This window comes from Labrus mixtus, chromosome 21 (genome assembly GCF_963584025.1).
Source record: "Labrus mixtus chromosome 21, fLabMix1.1, whole genome shotgun sequence".
NCBI classification, from domain to species: domain Eukaryota; kingdom Metazoa; phylum Chordata; class Actinopteri; order Labriformes; family Labridae; genus Labrus; species Labrus mixtus.
Genome location: NC_083632.1, coordinates 21,608,768 through 21,632,056, shown reverse-complemented (window position 1 = coordinate 21,632,056; position 23,289 = coordinate 21,608,768). Strand labels below are relative to the sequence as shown.

The 23,289-nt window shown below is 40.1% G+C and overlaps 2 protein-coding genes across 3 annotated transcripts; one reads left to right on the top strand and one right to left on the bottom strand.

The window, feature by feature from the left end:
- The first annotated feature begins 534 nt into the window (after nucleotides 1-534).
- On the top strand, nucleotides 535-10,602 carry tmem235b (transmembrane protein 235b). Of its 2 annotated transcripts, none has more exons than XM_061027973.1 (4): nucleotides 535-968; nucleotides 1,103-1,183; nucleotides 1,418-1,555; nucleotides 9,742-10,602. In XM_061027973.1, exons 1-4 carry the CDS (start codon nucleotides 791-793, stop codon nucleotides 9,969-9,971), a joined length of 627 nt encoding a protein of 208 aa, XP_060883956.1. In that variant the 5' UTR covers nucleotides 535-790; the 3' UTR covers nucleotides 9,972-10,602. The 2 variants fall into 2 exon arrangements, with proteins under 2 accessions (XP_060883956.1, XP_060883955.1); XM_061027972.1 differs by having other exon boundaries at nucleotides 1,415-1,555.
- Nucleotides 10,603-10,808: 206 nt separating this feature from the next.
- On the bottom strand, nucleotides 10,809-23,258 carry LOC132955219 (uncharacterized protein C16orf52 homolog A-like). Its single transcript, XM_061027974.1, has 3 exons — nucleotides 22,451-23,258; nucleotides 16,405-16,617; nucleotides 10,809-14,071 (listed from the first exon to the last, which is right to left on the bottom strand). The coding sequence occupies exons 1-3, from the start codon at nucleotides 22,554-22,556 to the stop codon at nucleotides 13,887-13,889; spliced, it is 504 nt and encodes a 167-aa protein (XP_060883957.1). The 5' UTR covers nucleotides 22,557-23,258; the 3' UTR covers nucleotides 10,809-13,886.
- Nucleotides 23,259-23,289: the final 31 nt, after the last annotated feature.

Sequence of the window (23,289 nt, the reverse complement as noted above, 5' to 3'; positions counted from 1 at the left end):
TAATGCTGTGATGTATTTAACCACTGGTTAGTAAAGCTAGCTCCAATGACTATTTAAAGAACTTTAGAGTCCAATGAATACATTAACAGATCATATTGATGGAAACAAACATATACTGTAAAACAGCTGAGAAGATGGCAAAAAAAAGGATTAACCACAGAAGAAGAATAACAGGGAGGAGTGTGCATGGAGTTCTGATAACCTTCCAGTCACACTGACAGTTACCCGGTACGTTTTCTGTAATTATAAATGGAACAAAAAGGTAAAAGATACAGGTGCAAGTATGACCCCGATCCATGTCAAATCCTCGTAAAGAACGTGAGATCATTGACTTTAAAATATGAGCCAAATGTTCTTACTTTGCTGCTTATAAATCAGCCCAATGGACAATGTGTGTGCTGTTTATATAATTATCATTCCTGCTTCTATTTAGTTCAAACGCAGCTTATACATCTCTGTCTCCCCATATTTCTTCCCTCTGTCGTGCGTAAACGCGTGCGTCTCCCGCGTAAATCCAAGTCCCTCCCAGAGTGAAGCAGTGGCGCTTCACATCAGGCGCAGCTTTCACTGAAGGATAACTCCATCTCTCGTCTCCACATTTGAATCACTGCTCCTGGTGCAAAGCGTTTGGAGTGCCGCAGCGTTATTGTAAATGTGGAGATGTTTTTTCTGCGTCTTCTATCGAGCGTAATCGTGTAAAAATACTGGATCAACACTAGAGAACCCCGCGTTACGCACGAGTTAAATCCGTCACCGTTACGCGTGGATTAAACCCCCTCACCTATGCAGGATGAAGGTAACCTTTGGGTGTCTGGTGGTCTCAGCCGGAGTCTGCGGCTTACTTAGTTTCGTCTTGTTGGCGACTTCCCTCGGAACCGAGTATTGGTACATTATAGAGATGAATCATGTGAACGCGAGCGACTTAGAGGACATGAGCTCACATTCGGGTCTGTGGAGCATCAATGAAGGTAAACTACATTTTCATCCCTTTCTCCTACTATGTTTGAGATTTCAACCGCAAATCCAGCTGTTCAGTGATGCAGAGAAAAAAGTCCGTTTAATATTAAGAGTGTTTCTGTCCACGTTTTATTTTAACATCCAGGTGGGATGACGCAGGCAGACTCTATTGACTCCTTCACAGCTGACAACTCCAGGTACTCTGCGACTGAGCTGCACATGCTGTGTAAGTGCTCATCACCACACACACACACACACTGCTAAACACGTTTTATTGTCAGTCATAACTCCACAGATGCTCCCTCTGTTTTCCTGTGTGTGTGTGTGTGTGTGTGTGTGCGCGTGTGCGTGCGTGTTTGTGCGTGTGTGTGTTTGTGCGTGTGTGTGCGTGTTTGTGCGTGTGTGTGTGTGTGTGTGTGCGTGCGTGTGTGCGTGCGTGCGTGCGTGTGCGTGTTAGCAGACATGCACAGAGCCATAGTGGTGCTCCTCCCCCTCAGCCTGGTCCTGCTGCTGTTTGGAGGCATCTGTGGCCTAGTGAGCTCCCTGGCACGGAGCCCCATGCTCCTCGCCGGCACAGCCTCCTACTTCTTCATCTGCAGTGAGTTCAAGTTCACTTTCTTCACAATTAAAGGGCTGTCACATCATCCACATTCAGGTATCGGTGCCAGGCTATTTCCCCCCTCATTGTGAGCACATAGATGGCGTCATTCCCTTTGAGGTTATAAAAATGGAAAACACTTAGAGAACGTTTCATACACACGCTATGATTAGCAACTTATCATGATCCATTAAAGGAAAACCACAATGACCAGTGGCACTCATATGAGTGATGTTCTGATTAGCAGGTGTAGCAATTACTGCTAACATCTGAGAGTAGGAGGTTCTCTTCTGCACATTATGGACAGTGCAATTTCACAAAATGATACATTTAAACAATGGAAAAGAAAGTGCAGGTACAGAAGCATATTTCCTTCATGTGGGGATTCTTTTGCCTGGTTTCTTGTTATTACGAGATAAAGATCTCGTTCCTCGTTATAACGATATCTTTTTCTCCTTACAACGTTATCTTTTTCTCGTAATAACAAGAAACCATGCAAAAAAAAATCCCCACATGAATGCAATAGGCTTCTGTATGCAGGAGAGATGAATGCAAAAATCCAATGCTTCGGATAATTGAACTCAGTGTCAAAGATGCAGCAGCCATTAGGTAAAGGTATATTCAAGGGTATTTATATATTTATAAATATTTATACATATACATACATTAATGTATAAAGGAGCGAACAAACTCTTGAGCAGTTTGCTGTTGTAATCTTTTCATTCAGATTTAAAGGAACAGGACACCTCATTGTTGGCTGTGCATTGAAAAATACTCCTTCTACATGTAAATACTCTTGGAACTCATTTTCTTAGGCTTCATTATTTTAAAATCTTTTGATTAGTTGTTTTTATTGTTGTTTTTTGGGGGGGGGTAGAAACTGAAAAAGATCAAATTGGGGTATCCAGAGAGATTAACAGATTTGTATTTGGAACCAGTCAGTGCGGTGGTGATAAACTGCAATGCTCTCCATTCATACTAAGGTTATTATCTGGTCATATAAACTAAGTAGTAAAAACACTAAGTTGATGGTGGCTTTGATTGAAAATAAAAGCTTTACAGCAGGACAGTGGCAGTAAAGAAAGGCTTTAGTATATTGGAGCAGACAGGAGCATTTCATACGCAGGACTAAAAATGTTAATAACAGTTATTGACCTCCTGTGACCCACCAAGAATGATGGGCTGTTAAATGGAGCCATATTGGTGATGTATGCATGACTGAACAGGTGTGTGTGTCTGTGTGTGATGAGCGTCATCCTGTTCTCCGTCAGATGGCTTATGAGAGCTTTTATTGGTCTGAGGGGAGGCACAATATTAAATTCAAATTGCTTTGGAAACAACTGAACCCCAACTTTGCTTTTTTTTACTTTATTCATTCTGTTTCATAACATCCCTACATTGACAGTATTTGAGTAAGACCGTTTACGATAAGGCCTTCTGAAAGATGCAGGAACAGGGACTTAAAGCACAAAGAGATTACAATTCAGGAGGGAAAATATAACCAATTTACACAAAGAGTCAAAGGACTGACTGTGATACAATAAAAGTATGCCTCTCAAAATATATCACAACATTAGAGTCACATATTGTGCAAAATACAATGTACCATGTTTTTGGAAAACTAATATGTGTCTCTAGCCCGTCTCCGTCTTTTACATGCTCCACTTTTCAGAAAATGTGTGCTCAAACAGGCTTTTAGACGATTTTCATTTTGTGACATCACAAAGGGCAGTAACCCCTCCCCCCAGGTGGGTGACACTCCCACAGCTAGGTGTTTGTTCTGCCCTCTGAGTCTGCCTTCTCAATGTAAACAATAGGACATGGAGCGAGAGAGCGCAAGCCACCCAAGCCCTTCCAGAGATGGGGCGTGGTCAAACACAGCTCATTTACATATTTAAAGGTACAGACACAGAAACAGCCTGTTCTGAGCAGGGCTGAAATAGAGGGGTTTATAGACATGATCAAATACAGGATCAGAGTGGATTTAGAACAAGAAACTTCACACACATGTTTTGGGGAGCTCTGAGACTTATTTAACCTTGTTGAAAATTAGGATATGTCACCTTTAAAGCTGATTAAAGGAGCTTACAGCTTGTTGTGAAACAGACAGTAATAAATATTGATACCTGTTTATGAAGCCACCGGAGCAAAACAAGAACTGTTGGCTGTTTCCAAACAGATATTCTTTAAATGCCTGAATCCCCTGCTGCTGGGTATGCTGTCAGACACATTGATTAACAGCCCACTGAAGAAAGAGATTTACATCAACGCAGAGATTCACAGTGATCGATATGTTTGACTGCTAAAATAAACCAGGATGTGATATTTAGTCGAGCCACTTTGTTTGAGCACTACTTCTGCTATGTCTTCAGCGCACCACACACGTGTTCTCCCGCCCTGCAGAACCAGGTAACTGACTCAGAGCTATAGTAACCTCTCGCTCTTGAACGGGCTGGAGTTACCCCTCTTTCTCAAGTTTGAGTGACCTCTCTGTCTGAAACGGAGAACCCAGAGTTTCCCTCATTTCAGGGTTAAACTGACTCAATGTTTACACAAGGCCTGCTTACTGAAACGCTGGTCCCACTTGTAGCATCACCAGTTAACTTGGGATCTCTCCTGAAAAGTCTCTCCCCCCCTCTCCTCTGACTGAATTAATGAATGAACGAATATATTTCATTTTCATATCCGGTCATTAACACAAACCATCCCACATGGAATTACTCAGACACATTAGCTGAAAAATCACTCAAATGTTCCAGGATGTCATTTAGCCAACATCACAACAGTACCATTAACATGAGCCATTCCCCAAATAATAACACGCGGCAACCTCCGGTCTGAAGAGAATGCAGAAGTGCAAAATTCTGCAGTTCATCGAGTGTCCCCTTGAGGCTGAGATGGGATTTCCATCATGGCAGCCGCCTCCTCCCTGCCGTAACAGATGGTTGACGTCACTCAGGCTTCGTCCATTACCATTTACAGTACATGGATACAACCAATACTAACACATTAGTTTTGAGTTGATCTATGTTTAATCATTTAGTTAATCCATTGGTTTGACTTTGTTAAGGTGCTTAAAGTGTTTTACTGGGTCAGTGTGTGGTTTATTGTTAGCCCCATAGGGCTGCTGGGGCGCAACACAAACAAAACTAAGTAAATAAAGTGACTACATCTTAGTTCACCACTTCCGAACAGTTTACATATGGTCCAGTTCATAAACCGACACATCACGTCATAAATAGAGTCTGAGACATTTATCTGTTCTAAGTTATTTTTCTCCTCTTTTCCCAAACTTTTAAGAGATATTCAGAAAAGGCTAAAACATGATCAGAGAGATTTTCTTTTAAAGGCTTTATATGTGATTTTTTGATCCAGTGGATGTCGCCCTTGAGCACCAGCATGAAACCAAAACAACTTGTGCTGCATTGTTGTGTTAGCATGCTAATGCTAGCGATCTTTATTATGCTCGTATCTTCACACTGCATGTAAATTTACCTGAAATGAGCGTGATCTAGAAACACAGTTAATCAGTGAGTACAGTATGTTATTCTTCTTTTCTCTAGTCCCTCAATTAAACAACTTTTATACACGAGGGGAGGAGTCAGCCGGCCGTCCTGACGATGTAAACAAACTGAAGATAGGACTCTGAAAACTCTGAAAACATCACAGACAGTGGGACTCGGGTGTTACACCCATTGTAGACAGTCATGACTCACAGAGTTATTTTCAGAGGATATACTTGATTTATATTATATTTAAGTGTGAAAAATCACATAGAAAGCCTTTAAAGGCCAAAATCAACACAGAACAACATTTCCTCACAGTAGCTTGAAATATAAAATAATACAAAGCAGTGAAGCCTTTTGGAACTTTTGTGCATCACATCTGTAAAAGCTTTGCCCCTTGTCAAGATAAAATGTAAAAATGAATTTGTTAATTTTTACATCTAACTAGTTTGGGATAACTCCTTTTTTTTGTGCATTTATCTTACAAATGATGGCGTGATATGTTTGTGTCATAATGCCTTTTCCTCTCACCTTTTTCTCTACTGAAACTTAAATTTGACTTAATCTGAAATGTAGTTACAGACTGTGCATGTAACACGTTAAGGTGTTTATCTGATTTAAAAAGAACAGATAAGTTAATAGAGCCGGATCTGTTATCAGTGCTTTAAATTAAACTTGTCCGTCACACACCAGAGTTGTTCTTCTAGTCATGGGGTTTTGAGTCGGAGCCACAAGAGGCGCAAATTAAACTGAATGCTGAAGCTGCTAGTTATAGATATATCAAATCAATCGTGCTAACTCAGTTTACTGGGAGAGTTAGATTACTGTTAAAGCTCTTGTGTTTGTGTTGGTATTTGCAATATACAAGTGACTTTGTGTTTATAGTGCCTGAACATCTGGCCGAGCACTTCCGCTGGATCCTTTGGGTGCTCTCATGGCAGGGCACTATAACCTCCATAGAGAAGACCTTGTGATGGATAAACACTTACTTAATAAGCATCACATGGAAACATGTGAAGTGGACTGAAGACTTAAATTAGATTGGACAATTGTCTTGTTTACTGCCTGGCTTTTAAAATATCTCGCCCTCCCCAGCCTCCAACACGGACATCGTTCCCTCTTTTTGGTGTCTGTTGTCACAAAGCGGCAAAGCCTCTGGTGTTGAAAAATTAAGGCAATGCGGATTTGGATGAAGCCCCAGAAGTCACACACACACACACGAAGAAATTAAATTGAATTAGCAGAAAGACGTTTCCAGCTTTGTTCAAAAAAACTATTTTTGTCTGATTAGCTCATGTCTTTTATCAGTACACAGCTGTACAGGGGGAGATTTTGACTTCATTAAGGGTAAGAGTTATTCATATTAAGGCGTGGTCTACCTGTTTGTCAGGAGGCTGAAAACTCACTTCAGCTCCAGCTGGTGTTAGGTTGACCGAAAGTTAAGCTGAGTCAGTATTTTCTACATGGTGACTGCCATTGACGGGCTTCAAACCCCCCTTCAGTAACCAATGGATGATGTCACTGAGACTTCGTCCATGATTATATCCAGTCGGTCTGCCAATTTTGGTTTAACTTCCTTCTGTTGCTCTTTTTTTATTAGATTCTAGAGCTGGGATTTTTATTTAGTGTTTAGTGGGTATTTTCTAAGGGCATGTTGAGTCAGCGATTATTGTTTTAACAAACCCAAACACACACAAACAGGAAATTGTACCTTCATAAGAGAAGTGAGAGGTCGAGAAAAAAACATCATTACAACCCAAGGTGTCTGGTTATGCTGTGTGTGTGTGTGTGTGTGTGTGTGTGTGTGTGTGTGTGTGTGTGTGTGTGTGTGTGTGTGTGTGTGTGTGTGTGTGTGTGTGCGCTTAATTGGAACTGCTCATTAGAATTCTTTCTTAATTGCTTTATTTCTTGTTGTAATGTTGAAACTTCTCCAGAGCAATCATTAAAAGAGTGTGAGTGGATGTGTTTCTGCGCTCCCTGCAGAGTCTTTCCATTACTTCCTGCTTACTTCATTTACAGTTTGATTTGGTTTCATCGGAAATGAGAACTTTGTGCTCCTGTGTTTAAAACCGATTAACAAAGGAAGCGGAAGTACATTTTCTGATAATGTTATTGTCTACCTGACAAGTCATCTCTGTTATGTTTGCTGTTTGCATTGCAGCTCATGAGCATCTGTTTGGACCAATGAAGTTACAGCATGACATGAAGGGGGTTCAAAACCTTTTACAGCCAAAAATTATAATTAAAAATACATTTAAGTCTATGAAGGGTTTAAAAAAAATAGAAGATTTGAGCTAAATGCTAACTTCTGCATGCTAACATTCTGATGTTTAACTTTTTCATCTAGCTACTATGTTAACTTAATGTCCAGTTTAGTACATCAAACAAGGTTAATGGGAATGTCATTTGTTTAACAGATATTTAATCAAACTGAACAACCGGACAAATTAAATGTTTGACCTGAAAACTGTAACAATGGAAACGTTCAAAGACTCCTAGGGGGAACATGAATGTCAGCCCCCAAATTTCCTTGTCATCTTATGTAATAGTTGTGCTCTTAGACAATACTTTGACATCATACTCAAAAGTAGAAAAATTAACAATTTGGTTACAATGAAATATGGTGAAGCTAGAGAGAAAAAGTCATCACAGTGTATCAAGCCAATCCATTTTTTCTTGAGTTTAGATCTAAACCACCAAATTATCAAAATACCTTTCTTATGACCTGATAGTGGCAGCACATTCAAGAAGCTGCTGGGAGTTTTTGATATTTTTTTCGCTCCAAAAAAACTGCATTTGGGGTGGCAGTATAGCTGTAGGGACTTGGGTTGGGAACTGGAGGGTCGCCGGTTCAAGTCCCGTTGGGGACCAAAGTATGGAGGTTGGCCGGGTTGCTGGAGAGGTTCCAGGTCACTTCCCGAGTACTGCCAAGGTGTCATTGAGCAAGGCATGCATGTGTGTTATTCGGGCCTTTGTGTGTGAGAAGTCTTTCATTCTAGAAATGTCCCTCTGGGATTAATAAAGTACGTAAAAAAAGTGTATATTTTTTTAAATAAACAGGTTTTTATTTAATTAGCAAAATTGAAATCCAGTACCCATTGTAGTAGTAGTAGTAATATTAGTAGTAGTTGTAGCTGTTAGTCTGTGTTTCTCTTTGTGCATCTCTGCTTCTCTTCGCTTCATTAGCATCACATGCAGCTACCTCATCTCTCTCTCTCTCTCTCTGAGCTCGTAACACCTCGGGGTGTAATTGTAATAAAGCGATTATTAGTCCCGCCCTGGGTTGCCTCCGCGCTCCACTTGCATCCCCTTCAAACCAGTAGCAAGCCGCCAGAATTAAAAGGGTTTCCAATAGCAACACTGTGTGAGAACTTGCGGGGAGTGTGTCTGTTTGTGTGTGCCTTTGCCGCCTAGTCTCTGATGACAGGATTGTTGTGTAAGCAGACAGCACATGTCATCGCTGTCTCTCAATATGAGACTTTGAGACTCAAACAGCTTGATGTTATTGTTTGGTTCAGTTGATGAGCTTTCTGCAGAGCTCTGACTGATACTAATTTCTACTTTGTAATTGCTTTGAAAAATCCTTAAAGTCCTGAATGTTTTATTCTTAATAAACAGGGTTGTGTCAGATTTTGTGTCCCTAAGGTGGCCAAACTTGTGCGGGGGTGGCTGACAGCAGGGTGTGCAGAAACATGTTCAACTATCACTTATTAAAATGTCTGTCTCCAAGAATCACATCTACTTCATCCTCTTACTTTAAAATGTCATGTAATTGTTAAATTCCTCTGTGAATGTCATTTCATTTGAGAAGGGTGGCAACATATACAATTTCCTTGCTCACGTCTTTCAGAATGAAAGGACCAGTATGTAAGATATGGAAACATGCTATGTTGTAGTACTGGTTTCTCTGACAACAGTGCAGCAGCCAGTATGTCCTCCTTCTAAGTTTTTATTCCGGTCCTGGAATGGTCTGTATTTGTTTTGACCAGAGAGGGTAGGCAGCACAGCCACACAGCCGTTTTAGACACCCCTCGGTTTGCAGGATATGAGACCAGTTATCACAGCAAACTAAATCTACCTGACCTAAAAAGCATCATCTCCTTCTAATAAGCTCCACATCCTGAAACGTAGTAAAACTAATATGATAAATATTGGAGATGCTTGGATGGAAAAGTGGAAACCGGTTAGAACGCAGAAAAGTTTCAAGACAGATGCAGAGCTGGCTAAACACTGAAGCTTCAGAGTCTGCGACATGGCAAACCTACTTGCACATCGACTCAAGGGAGGAGGGGGCAGGTGGGAGACAGCTCACTCCAGAGTTTTGAATTTGGACTGCAGGACCCATTTCAGGACCATCTCGCCGATTCTCCTCCCCTCTGCAAATCCACATAGCACTGCGGGAGCATCATTCCTCAATGGAGCAGTCAATCATGAGTAATTCCAAAGAAACTTGTGAGGAAAACAATGACTTGAACATGAAGTAGTGTGCTTATAACTACCACTGTGAAACAGGATTTCAGAAAAATTTATTTGACTATTGTGTCCTGTCCATTCTTTACACAGTAAAGCATACCCCCCTGCTTACAACATAAATGGTCTAATGTGCCTTCCCATGAACAGATTACCTTGAAACAGTACACGACCTGTAATATTGTTTTTCTTTACAATGATTCCCTTCAGGTCTTCTGACCCTGTGTGGAGTGAGTCTCTACATCTTCTACTCACACCAGGCCCTGGAAGAGACAGAGAGGCAGGTGGGTCCGGAGGGTCTGGCCCACATTCACACCTCCTTCGGTTGGTCTCTAGGTCTGGCCTCGCTCTCCTACAGCCTGGAGCTGCTCGCCGGCGTGCTGCTGCTCTCAGCTGCTCGGATGGCCAAGCTGCGGCACAGCAGTCCAACCGTGGCCTGACGCAAGCCAAAAGCAAGGATCCAACATGAGGAGGACTGAAGGACTGAACTGTGTGGTGTTCTGCCTTAGAAAATGGTAAACATGAAGAAAGGTTGTACTAAAGATGTCTTTTAACATTTGGACTGAATTGGTGATTTATTGTAAATGAAGCGGATGATAACACTTGAACAGTTAGATTTGACCAAGTACGCCCTCTTGTGGTGGGAATTGGAGTTGCTCCTAATTTTGACTCAGTGCATCTTAAATTGTAACCTGTAAAGTTTGTCGTATTGAATCTGTGCCAAAAATATTTGTCATGCTTACATTTTCAGCAATCCTGATCGTCCTGATGTGTGAATGCAACATGACGTGTTAATGGGCCTGAGAAGGTTCTTTTTAATTCTCTTATCTTTGATGCTGTCTGTCTTATTCTCAACACTTATTTTCGTGTAACAAATCTATTCTACTCTTGTTGTTGTTGTTGTTGTTGGGGTTTTGTTTTTTTGCCACAAATACGATCTGATGTCTCTGGAAGCCCATTTCCACCAGTTAAAAAAATTAAAAGAGAGATAATAAAGTTGAAATTATGAGATAAAAAGTCATAATTATGAGATAATAAAGTCGAAGTTATGAGATAATAAAGTCATAATTAGGAGATCCATAGATGTCTAATAGAAGTTGGTTAGTAAATATTATTCAATATTTTTCCCAAAGATGCAATTTTGTTGATGTCAACATGGGTCCTTTGTTAAATCAGTTTTCCTCTGGAATCCAACTTTACCTGGCAGTTTTCCACAGCGGAGAGAAAGAAGCTATTCATTACTCTGATGTCTCCTTTTTTTTTTTTCTTCCTTGCTCTGAATATCGCAACATTTTCCCCCCAAAAAAAGAAAGCACAAAGTTGACACATTGACAGAAAAGTATTTGCACAGTTTAAAGTAGCAGCTCTTTGACAGGGAGATTTGTTTTGAAGGTCAAAAGGCGGTTTGAATACGTGACTTCTGGGTGGGAGGTAACCATCTACACAATACTGGATTCAGGCAACTGTCAACCAGAGTGAAAGACTCCTCAAAGGCATTCCCATGGCAACCTAAACATCCTGTGCATCTGTGTACACAGTAGATAAGAAGTGGGTGTGTGATACTGCAGTAAACAAGCTCTGCCTCACTGCAGATACACGCTACAGGAAAAAGCATCTGCAGGAAACTCAGTATTTGTGTTGGTCAATAGATGAAGTTCATATATCTCCAGTATGTGCTTTTATGAAAATAATTATCATTTCTAATACTTAGCCTTGAGTTGTGTCCCTTTTTTAAATAGATTGTGGAAAAATTTCAGGAATTTAAACTCAGAAAAGCTTTCAGTCTCCTGAAGTTTCAAACAAAAATACAGAAGGATTCATGTTGGTTTTCTAATATCAAACAAACTGCTATTTTATGTGTTGTGATGATGCATCTTTACTACTGCTAACTCGTCTGTATCTTTTTTTTCTCTCACTTAAAATCTGAATATAGTCTTAAAGGCAGGGTTGGTAATTTTCTCCAGATACACTTTTAAACATTTTGCTTGAATTTGTCTTTAGGTCCTGACAGAAATTAATAATTCATGTGCTCTGAAAAAGGAACGAAGAAAATCCGTCATCTGTAGCAGTTGTGAGCCTGAAAAAACTTCGACCATTGTCTGCACTCGGGGCGATTTTTATGAACCAATCACGTCTCCCTGCTCGTTCTCGACCCCTTGCGTGCACCAGCCTACACCAACGTCACAGATGATAGAGTTAAATTAAATTAATATGCAACAGACAAGAGAATCAACCTTCTAAAAAGTTATTTTTAATGACATGAGATCGTCCATGCTCATTCAACAACATTACAGTGCTATTAGAAAAAGACAAAGGCTTGCTGTCACTTCATGTACACAGAAACAAAGTCGGCATCAGCTCCCAAAATGTATAAAACAAACTAGTTTCAGTCATTTCATGATACAGTGTTTAGTACAGAAAAAACTTTCAGAAGGTGAACAATACATTCACTACATCACTGATAATAACAAAGCTGTAACAGAGGGTCTAAAGGGGGGGGATCAGGAAGTCAGTTAGACATACTTGAGCTGTCTTCGTCAGAAGGTGTCACAAAGGTATGTTAACAAATCAGATAAGTACAGTATTTATCATCTGATATTTTAACCAAGGCTCTCCTGTATTGTTGTTAGAATCAACACCAATGACAGGGTATACTGAAATATATTAGCAACCACTTTGCTGCAAAACAGAAAGGCAGGGTGATGCATGAATTAATTCATTGGATTGTTTAAATGATCACTTGATTTAGTGTCTTTAATGTACTTCCTTTGCAGAGGCTGCACATTAAGATGACTTCAACAGTGAAGTCAAGGAAGTTAGTTATCAAACACCGTCCCATGAAGAAGAATAGGCCTACATCAAACCAGCCAAACCAAATAGAACTTCATTAAGTGAGACTTTTTACAATCACCTACAGACTGCTTTCTATCAGTAATACCAGTGATGTAAAACAGACTGTAATTAGGACACAGAATTCAGACATATCATTATCATTCAGAGCATGGATGATCTGCTAAGTGAAATTTTAAGTGTTTGTATTGGAAACAATGAGGAGAATGCAGGGGGGGGGGTTCAGATTTTACATCACTAACTGAATGAAGGTCGGTTCTTATTGCAAAAATCTGCAACATGATGCACAGTCTGTGCCACTGTACTGTATCTGCATCATCATTTCATCTTGTGGTATTATTAAAGTAACATTGTGGGTCAACACTTTTAATAATAATGTTTCTTATCAAACTGATTTGGTTGTTTTTTATTGCTACTTTTTTCATGAAGTGATATTTTAATCTTCATTTTTTAGTGTTTCCATTCTGGTTTTGTTCTTTGAACCCAACGTGAAAAGTATTAAATAAAGTTATTATTAGAGGAGTTACTGTGGCTAATTAGTCATCAGGATAATTTAAAGCCCCCTTTTGTGAAATAAAAATACCTATAAGACCTATAATACCTTGTCTAATGTCTACCCAACACTCCCTCTTCTTAGTACACCCCTGAGTCTGAACGGATGCGACCCCAGTTTGAATTGACTCACTGTCAAAAGAAGAGTTTGATTGACAAGCTTGCTAAACCAACACCATACAATTTTTTTTTTGCAATGTCATTTATCCATAACATACCAGAGTAACATCCAGGATGTCAAGTTTGATTCCATGAAACTCAATGATGTAGAGTTATTTTAAGGTCATGAGCTGTTTAAGGCAAAGTGATTGACTACACATTTCAATAGCAGGGAAACTCTGCGATTACTAAAAGGCCCTTTAATAAAAAATACCTTTACAAAAGAACAAAAACTGAACATTCAAACAAATAAATAGAATGTGTCAAAAAGGTGAAACTTCATGTGATATATTACAGTGTCCATGTTGATGTTTCAGGGAAGAACCTCCATCATATTGGAGAATACTGGCAATATTTGGTGCAGCCAGAAGCCTGACATCAGTCTTATCTCAGTAACAGGCATCTCAGACGGGATTAAAGAAGACAGGCTTATCTGTTATCTGTCATTACGTTTTAAGGTGATGGATAATACCGCAGGCCTCTCTTGAAATCCTGGTGTTTTAATCCATTTCTATCATGGTTTTCAATATTCTCCCGTCTGTTCACCACTTCATACTTGTCCATCAGTATGGACAAAACTGAAGGCCGTTGCAGAGCTCTTTGCACCAGCTCAGTCTCTGCACATCAGACAAAAAAAATGATCCAGATGGAGAGAAGCACAACACGAACACAGATGCTTCACTTTGTGATTTCTTGAGTTTTCCACAGAAACGTCCTTTCGTTTAAAAAAAACAAAAAAAATACATTAGCCTCCGATGATGTTTCTCCAAAGATGCAGAAAGAGGAGGGATGTGTCAGCCAGGCAAGCACACCTTCCCAGCAAACAGTAGTCCCACTATCGTGAAGAATATGGAAAGAACGAAGAGTACATATGAGGAGCCCACCACTGTGTTGTTAGGAAGTTTATATGGCTGTCCTCCGACCTCGTTGATGTAGAAGCCAATTGGGAAAATCAATGCAGCCATACAAAACAGGACCACTGTGACAGAGGAAAACAAAAAGGTAAGAAGAATCAACATCAACATTACTAGACCAGTAACTCAGCACAAGGAAAGATTGTCAGACAAATGTGTGTTAGCAGTTAGCAGGTAAATTAAACAGCAGGCTAAAATGAACAGACCATAGTTTAAAGCAGTTTCCTAAAAGCAATGGCTCAATGGTTGAAGTTGTAGGAACAGTAAAAATACTTTACTAAACGTTAAAGGCTTTATATGTGATTTTTTGATCCAGCAGTTGTCGCCCTTGAGCACCAGCATGAAACCAAAACAACTTGCGCTGCATTGTTGTGTTAGCATGCTAATGCTAGTGATCTTTATTATGCTCGTATCTTCACACTGCATGTAAATTTACCTGAAATGAGCGTGATCTAGAAACACAGTTAAGAAGTGAGTACAGTATGTTATTCTTCTTTTCTCTAGTCCCTCAATTAAACAACTTTTATACATGAGGGGAGGAGTCAGCCGGCCGTCCGGGCGATGTCAACAAACTGAAGATAGGACTTTATTTAAGTGTGAAAAATCGCATATAAAGCCTTTAAAAAACAGCCAATAAACTTGTGTCAGTTTAAAGTAAAAGCTAAACGGTTAAAATATGTTGGAGAAACAGTCCAATTTGTTTTGTTAGCTTAAAGTAACAGTCAAGCCGTTCAAATAGTAACATTAGCTAAAAGTAATAAGGGATAAACACTTATACCAGAAATGTTAGCAAAGAGTTACGGATAGTATGAAGTGTAATGTTTGTTCATTACAGATAAACAGAACAGTGACGTTCAGTAAGAGTGGCAGATAAACAATCAGAACAGTAATGTTAGCTTAAAGCTACGGCTAAACAGAACGGAAAGGTTCAATAAAAGTTAAGGATGAAAAAACAGCAAGGTTAGTAAAAAGTAACAACAAAACAGTTCATTTTTTTCTCTAAGCTACAAGTAATAGCTAAGCAGTTCAAAAAAGTAACATTAGCTTAAAGTAGTAGCTTAACAGTTCTTATAGTAGCGTTAGCTTAAAATGGGAAAACAGATCAGTGAAGTTAGCTTAAAGTTACAGATACAGTGAGAACAGTCACATAACCTAAAAGTTACTGATACACAGTTAGAGCAGTAGCTCAATGTAATAGATTTGCAGTTATATAACAATATATAATGTAACAGAAGCATTAGCTAAAATCAATCGATAAACAGATTTAATAGCTGGATAAACAGTTTACATATTAGCTCAGAGGAATAGACAAATCATCGATTGAAAACAGATTCATTGTGAAATATCTCTAAGTTATGGATAACATGGTTAACAGCTAAAAAAAAAAAAAAGGGTTTAATTGTTCAAAATTGCTTTGTTTGAAACTTTAAATGTACAGTTTGTACTTTCCTGCTGCTAGGACTCTCTCTTAATCAAAACCATAATATACAACGTATAGAATACATTGTGAAGTTACATGAGATTATAAGAGATGCTGTCTTTAATGTTAACTGATCTTCAATGCTAATTAATTTCATTCTAAAGTGACACAGACAGAAATCATGATCTGATCGTGGTCGGATATATCCAGTAATTTCTCGTCTTTTTCATATTTTTTGGTATATAGGGCCGAGTGAAGCACAGCTGCTGCTCTAACCGTCTCTTTTTAAACAAACTCTGTCCCTTTGCTGTAAAAATAGAAACCTTCACATATCAATTATGGCAGCCTCTGAGCAGTCCCTTCTCCTGGCTGTTCTTTATTACAAGACTAAAAGCTTTCCCAAAATGAAATGCTTGATTCTAAAAGTTGAGGTCAGCTTCATTTATACTGGGGATTTTCAAGTAGCTTCTCTCTTTATGAACTATAATGATAAAGATAAAGATGAACTTTATTAATCCCCCATGGGGGAAATTTTTTCGTTACAACAGTTCAAGAAAACAGGAATATAATTATAAAAAATAACAAGAAGTTAAGAATCAAACATATGTACATCAGTTAAATAAAGGCAGAAAAAATACAATAATAGAATAATACCAGGTATGTACACTAATGGATAATGAATTTAGCCTGAAACTGGGTTAGGTTTCTGCTTTACAGCTAAAGAGGGTTAGAGTGATGTTAAAGCAATGTTGCCACTGAAATATAAGACACAGACATAAGATATCTTACTTATTTAATTCTTTCAGTGCAACATTTGATGTTTAAAAGACTTCTTTTGACTCGCCCTCAAAGTTGTCTTCTGATTCCTAATCGGCTTAAAATAGTCCAAGACTTTACAATATTTGCATCAGGGTACATTCAGAGATTTTTATCCACATAAAAAAAAAAAGAGGATTTAATATTATTGTGAGAACCTACTCCCTGTGAATGCGATCCATCGGGCGTATCGGGCAGCCTCGCGGCGCCAGCGCGACATCAGCAGCAGCCCGCAGGTGACAGTGAGGGAGATGATGCCCAGGATGATGAAGAAGAGGGTGGTGATCCACTCGGGGGGCAGCTGCGGGGGGATGCAGATCCGGTCTCTGCCGTGGATGGTCTGGCACTGTCGGACCAATCCAACAGTCAGAGAGCCTGGGTGAAGACAGAGAGGGATAAAACGTTTTTAAAAAACAAACATTTCCTGTGTGATTGAGTAATGCAGTCCACTGTCTAACAATAATCCATTAGAAAACTCAGCGCAGAAAAAAGGCTACACTTGCTGGAACTCAATTCTTGTACTGATCCCTTATCACCTGTTAACGATGTATGCCTCTTGGAATGATAGCCAACATCTCAGTCATTTAGGTATAACCAGCTGCTCGCCCAAAAGCCTACTAGCCAAAGCTAGCAGCCCAGTTAGCATCTTCAGAGGCAACCATGTGTTCAGCTCAAAAGCAAAGTGAAATATTATTATTATATCCCCTCAGGTGTAACAGCCAATCATCTGTTTCTAGTGTGTTTTAGTTCATCTGGAAATACAAAGTTACACAGTGGGTTCACTAAAACAGAGGCATAAACCCGGAAAAGGAATCAAATTACTTGCAATTAACTGATCTGAAGTTTTGCCAAATATAAAATCATGATGCAGATTTGTAGAAAGTAAAATTCAATCTTTGTCAGGTCTGTCCTCATGAGGAGAAGAAAACAACTTTTAAGATGCTTGTGTTTTAAATGGAGGTTGCATTGATAAGTTCTGGTGAATTTGAGATATCAAATTATTACTGGCTTTTGCAACCCAAATCTGATGGTCAAGTTGGATTGGAACAGATTGGAAGCTGCACTTGCAATGCAGATTATCTCTTTTAAAAGATAAATAAATCTTCGTCAAACTACGGCCCATAGGAGCCGGGATGCCATTCCTGCTCTCCATATGGCTGTTTTTCTTTATACTACAAATCCAGCTGATATGCGATCTGGCTACAAGCATACAACAAACAGAAACCCAAACCCCTTCCCTTACTTAAAATCTAGACCTCAAAGTACAGATTCTACAGATTCTTCTGGGTCTTTAGCTTTTTCTCAAAAGGTGCAGAGGGACTCTGCAGATCGAATGGAGTTTAGAAGTTCATTCCACCACCGGGAGGCGACAGAGGAGAAGAGTCTAGTCAGAGACTTAGGACCCTGTTGTGAAGGTTGGATCAGACACCTTTCGTTGGCAGAGCGTAGTGGGCGGGAGGGAGTGTAGACCTGGATCAGAGAGTTAAAGTAAGGAGGAGACGTTTTAGTCGCTGTTTTGTAAGCGAGCAACAGAGTTTTAAATTTGATGTGAGCAGTAACTGGGAGCCAGTGTAAGGAGATGAACAGTAAGGTCTGATCTTCCTGATGTTGTACAGGGCAAATCGACATGACCGGGCAATCGAAGCTTAAGTGTTAGCTGGTCATCAATCATGAAAACCCAGGTTCTGGGCAGACTTTGGTGGCATGAGTTTGGTTGTACATTTTAGCCAATGCAAAATCAAAGGACCTTACTGAAGATAATAACTCATCTCAGTCTAATGAAAATTGGGCCTGTTATATGAAATTCAGCTTATAGCTGGCATTAGCGCAGCCCGTTATGTGACTTTACGAAATAACAAACTCAGTTTTATGCCCAACAACATGACATCATTCACTCATATTCACTCTTACTGGGAGATATTATGACCTCCCAGGAGTCCTTCTGTTTCCCCACACCCCCCCCTGAGATTAATGTATGACGTCAAACGGGTTCAGGCTTCTTACATGAACCACCCAACCGAGACAGAGAGAGAGAGAGACAAAGTGTAGGACTAACAACCAATACAAAAAAAATAAAAAATCAATGACCCTACATCCGGCGGCAAATCATCTGTCCTCCTCCTGTAGCACAAACCCCTGGTGGGTGATATCAGCTGACTGTGGGTGGGCTTTTTCATACCACAAACACACTCACACACACACACACACAAATCAGCAGTCTGCGTCAGCCAAACTCTGCATCCAGTCCGACTACACAGAAGACCCCTCACAACACACAGCAAATAAATGCATAATTAAATCCTCCCACACTTTAATTTATTCTTTAGTCTCCCTCCTTTTTTTCTTACTTATTATCTTTAGCACACAGTTAGAGCCCCGACGAGCAGACATAGGAGCTTTTTACACATTTTTATGGATTTATTCAGGACAATTTAAAAACCAGGCAACAGAAGAATTAACATAATTGTCATGATGGGCCAAAATTACAAGAAACCAATATCACAAAGAGTGCAGGAAAAACACAGGGAGGCACCGGAGATGTTTGTAATTGTGTGTCTTTTGAATAAACACCTTGTTCTTTAGCCTGTTGATTCACATATGTGAGTATAATGAGTAAAGCATGTAAAAAGGGGACAAAATAAACCAACAACAGACCATTCTAAAAACACTTCCCACACTATTCCACTTAATGCTACTACGTTATCCGTCAAAGCATCAAAATACAATCAGGCCTTTAAATATTCATCACTGGCTTGAAACGGCTCCAGTTCCTGATCATGGGTGTGGTTTCTGGTCGATGATACCAGGAGGGGACTGGTGGCCTGAACCACAGCCTCCTGCAGGCTGACCATTCACCCCCCTACACACCGGACATCCTGTTCCCTCTAAACACATCCTCTCAGACCACAGGGGGGGGGGGGGGGGGGGGGGCAATGTAAGCAGTGCATCCATTTCCCTTCATACTGGACTCTGATGTCCAACCAGAGTGCTTCATCCAATTATTACAGAGAGTGCTTTTGTTCAATATGATTAATAGAGCAACAACTGAAAAACAAAAGCAAAAAGAAACAACTGAAAAAGAGCAAAAGCAACTTCAGAATGATATTATAAAAGAAAAGCAACAAAGGCTACGCTACGCTGGAAACACTGACTGTCGCTCCCAAAGGCATATGTCATTATTTGCCGATGGCTGATGGGTTCCAAGATTGGAAAAAGAGAGGAGCTGTTCATTTCTTTATTCTCAAGCGAGGATTATTTGTTGAAAATGGAATGGAGGTAAACGAGAAGCCCAAAGGACTGGTCCAGTTCAAACACAGGGTGGAGAAAATATGTTTAACTTTTTGACTAAGTCCAAAGTCGAATTTTCGATTTTGTCGTTGTGAGTCTGCTGAGCACAATATGGGATCTTGTACAAGGGGTGGTTTCAAATTCACAATAATGCTGCTTGTTGGCCTCAGAGCTGATTTAAGGCAGGGGTTCCCAAACTTTTCATCCTGCGACCCCCAAAATAACGAGAGACTAGGGACCCCTTCTGTCCCTGGAAGTGGTTAAAGCTTAACACTGCACACAACAGCACACACTACTGGGCCGATCCAAACACTGACATTAGAACAACTATAACAAACACAACAGCCTTAAACTAAGAGAACAACATTTTTGTATGTAATTTCACAATAAAGGGTAAAATATGTCATTTCAACTCATTTCCAGTTTGTATTTGTTTTTGGAAGGCATCTCGCGACCCTCCCTTCCAGTGTCTCACGAACCCCACTTTGGGAACCACTGATTTAAGGGACAAGAATGACCAAAAGAATTGAATGCTAGGCACAGGATGGCCTAGCAGAGACTATAGTCCTCAAAGCAGGCGGCCCGGGTTCAACTCCAACCCCACTGCCCCATGTCATTCCCTCCTCGATCCACTCCTCTCTGCTCTACAACAGAGGCATGAAACGCCCAAAAAAAATGAATGCTAAGGTGTCGTTCTTACAACATTCTTACTATTCTTAATCCTTAAAAAAACAGTCAAATAAAACTAGAGAGTGGGGATTCCCACCCGAGCAACCACATGGCAATGGTTTCATTTGTTTACCTCTGAGTGAGCCTGCCAGCTGTGATATAAGATGTTTGCCGATGCACTTGTGTTCACATTAGTGAGAAGTGTGTGTGCGACTGTATGTGTGGGAACTTTTACTTTGTGAAGACTTCATAAACCTAGACGCTCCTGCTGCTTCAAATCTCTCCGCTAAACACTTCAGTAAGCAAACAAACATTTTTACATAATGTCACGCAGCTTCACAGAGAGAGAGAGAGAAGTCTTTATTCCACTTCTGTTTAAATACATCTTGATGAGCTTAATGTAGAGGCAAACTTTGACAGAAAAGTATGAACCACTCATTTTCCCACAATGCTTCTCTCTCTCTGCCTTTGACCACTACATACACACTGAGCACTCGCAGCCAAAATAAAATACGTCATCATGAGTGAGCCTGAGGAGGTTTTAATCCTCCAGGCAGAAAACATTACTCTCCCAGAAGGCCTAATTAAAAGTCACACTGCATCTTCATTCCCATCAACACTTCCTGCCTTCAGGTGATTACTGTTTGGATAATTAAACAGGAAAAATGGGCTTTTAGTAAAGTAAGCACATTCATTTCACAACACCACGTACTTTAGTTCATTTGTGAAAACAGATTCAGAGTGTGAAATACTTTAATCACGAGTCAAGAGAACTGCTCGTTACTTACTAAACTTGAGTCTTTTTTTTTAACAACAAACGAGACCCTGTGACAAAAAGTGTGCATGCTGGTTATGTGCTTTATGCAGCTGTGCATACACTGAAGAGGTTTGTTTGCAGGTTGCATCAGTTGCAGTCAGTGTTTAGCTTTTGGACTTTGCATCTGAATATGAATCTTTTGCAATAAAAACGGGGCCTGACTGTTAATAGAAGACAGTAAGATTGGGTCAATGCTTCAATACAGTGATAGTAATTATTGGCTGAACTGTTAAATAATCATACTGCTAATAAAATCATTCTTTTTATACCCAAACAAGCTAATATGAGAAAACATCAGGAACATCATTTCAGACCTAACAACTGTCATTTGGTGGTGAATAACTCATTTATCTGAAATGCCTTAAAAACACGATTTGAAATCTCTTGTCTTATACCATCATTATTATCATATCTACGACTGAACATGAAACAATCAAATTGGTGAAATGATCCTCAGGTTGTTGTATAGAGCATTGTGTTGCCTCAGGTTGGAGCCATTTAACATCTGATAAACTGCCTCAAGTGATGTCACTTGAGTCTGAGTTGGAGTAAAAGTTTGAAAATGAAAAAAAAAAAAATAAATAGGTAGTGCAGAGAAGAAGGTCCACTTCTCATCGTTGATTATGGCGAGCAGTTCATGGCTATATTAGCTGCTTCTAGCATGGAACACCTTTAAACTCTACCTAAACGTTTGTAAGATGCATTGTGGGTAATGTAGGAACTCAGATTTTACAGGGAAGAAGAATTCCTCGACTACAAAAGATGCTGGTTCTGGTCCTGCTGTAATCCAAAGCCTTACCATTATGAATAGCGATATTATAAGAGGGCTTTGCTTATTCTGCGTACCACTTTTTTAAAGAGAAAAAAGAAACATATTTCATCTGGGGAAAGGTCTGGTATGAACAGATTTGACTGATGGTAGTTTTGGTAACTATGGTCACATTTTGATGAAAGGATTAAAACCCTGATTGGTGCTTCAACAAAGTGTCCCCCCATTCCCAGATGATCCATTCCTCTTTCAACCAAACAGAAAACTACAGATCCTAACATATAAACTGAAATCAAACATGTTATATGACAAAATCTGTTTAAACTTTGTGTGTTATTTAAGTTAATTTGAGCTTAATGGCTAACATTAAGAGGCTGACTCACCCACGGAGGACACTTTGGATCTAAACTTGTGTACTGTTGTTACATTAAAGGGTTAAAAAGTCACACACAGGGGATACACTCCATTGGAAAGTTAGTATGGTTTGTGTGTAACTGTTGCCTTTAAGTTCTTTGAAATCAGCTGAAATCTCAGTCTAGTCACTCTTTCACAATATCCCATCTTTACTGACCTCTGACACACATTGTTTTTACTGCTGTCTGTCACCTAAAAACGTAGCCTAACCTTAGTTTCCATTTCTTTAGAAGAGATAACTAACATCCTACCAGCTGAGTCTCCGGTGCTGATCCAGTCCGGGTTGACGATGCTGGCGATGGCAAAGATGTCTGCAGTGAGGAAGAGGCATCCTGAGATCACCGTGAGTTTATCCATGTCTCTGGGCACAGGATGAGCACAGAGTGTGTGTGTGCCTCTGTCTCACCTGGAGGGAGGCGGGACATCTAGCACCTCAGTAACCTTAAAGCCGCAAATCTCCTGTTCCATCGTCATCCCAGCCTGGGTTCCGTTTGGGACCTTTTCGTGATGTCGATGGGCTCCACATTCTGTCCGCACATCGTGTCCATTTTCTCCCTGGAAGGTGATACTTGCAGTCTGTTAGTAAAAAATTAGGAATGATCCCCTGACATAAGTCCAACAAACAGCCGGCGGACGTGGGGCGACCTGCTGGCTCCTCTCCAGCCCAGGAGGAGACGGTCGCAGCCCGGGATCATGGGTGACTTCGCTCCGGATGCATCCCCCAGTCACATTAGCAGGACGCAGGTGCAACTTCTACCTTGTTTTATTGGTTTTCTTTAATTGCTAATCAAATCCCGAGCGATGCAGACGGATTCATGCATGCAGTCGACTTGTTTCCTGAGTCTGCATGGAGCTGGGTCTTTTCCTGTGGAAGCGCACACTCAGTTAAACGCATCACATGCTCACATTAAAGCGCTTTTTCTGAACCTTTAAATCTCCTCACACAAGCAGAAAGCTGTCTCTTCAATTCTTCAACGACCCTCCTGGACGTAATGTGAGCGTTTCCTGCAAGACGGATGATTTCCTCTCAGCAATGGAAAAAAAAATTCAGCCAGTTCACGTCTCCATGGCTGTAGTGGGCAACTCTCGC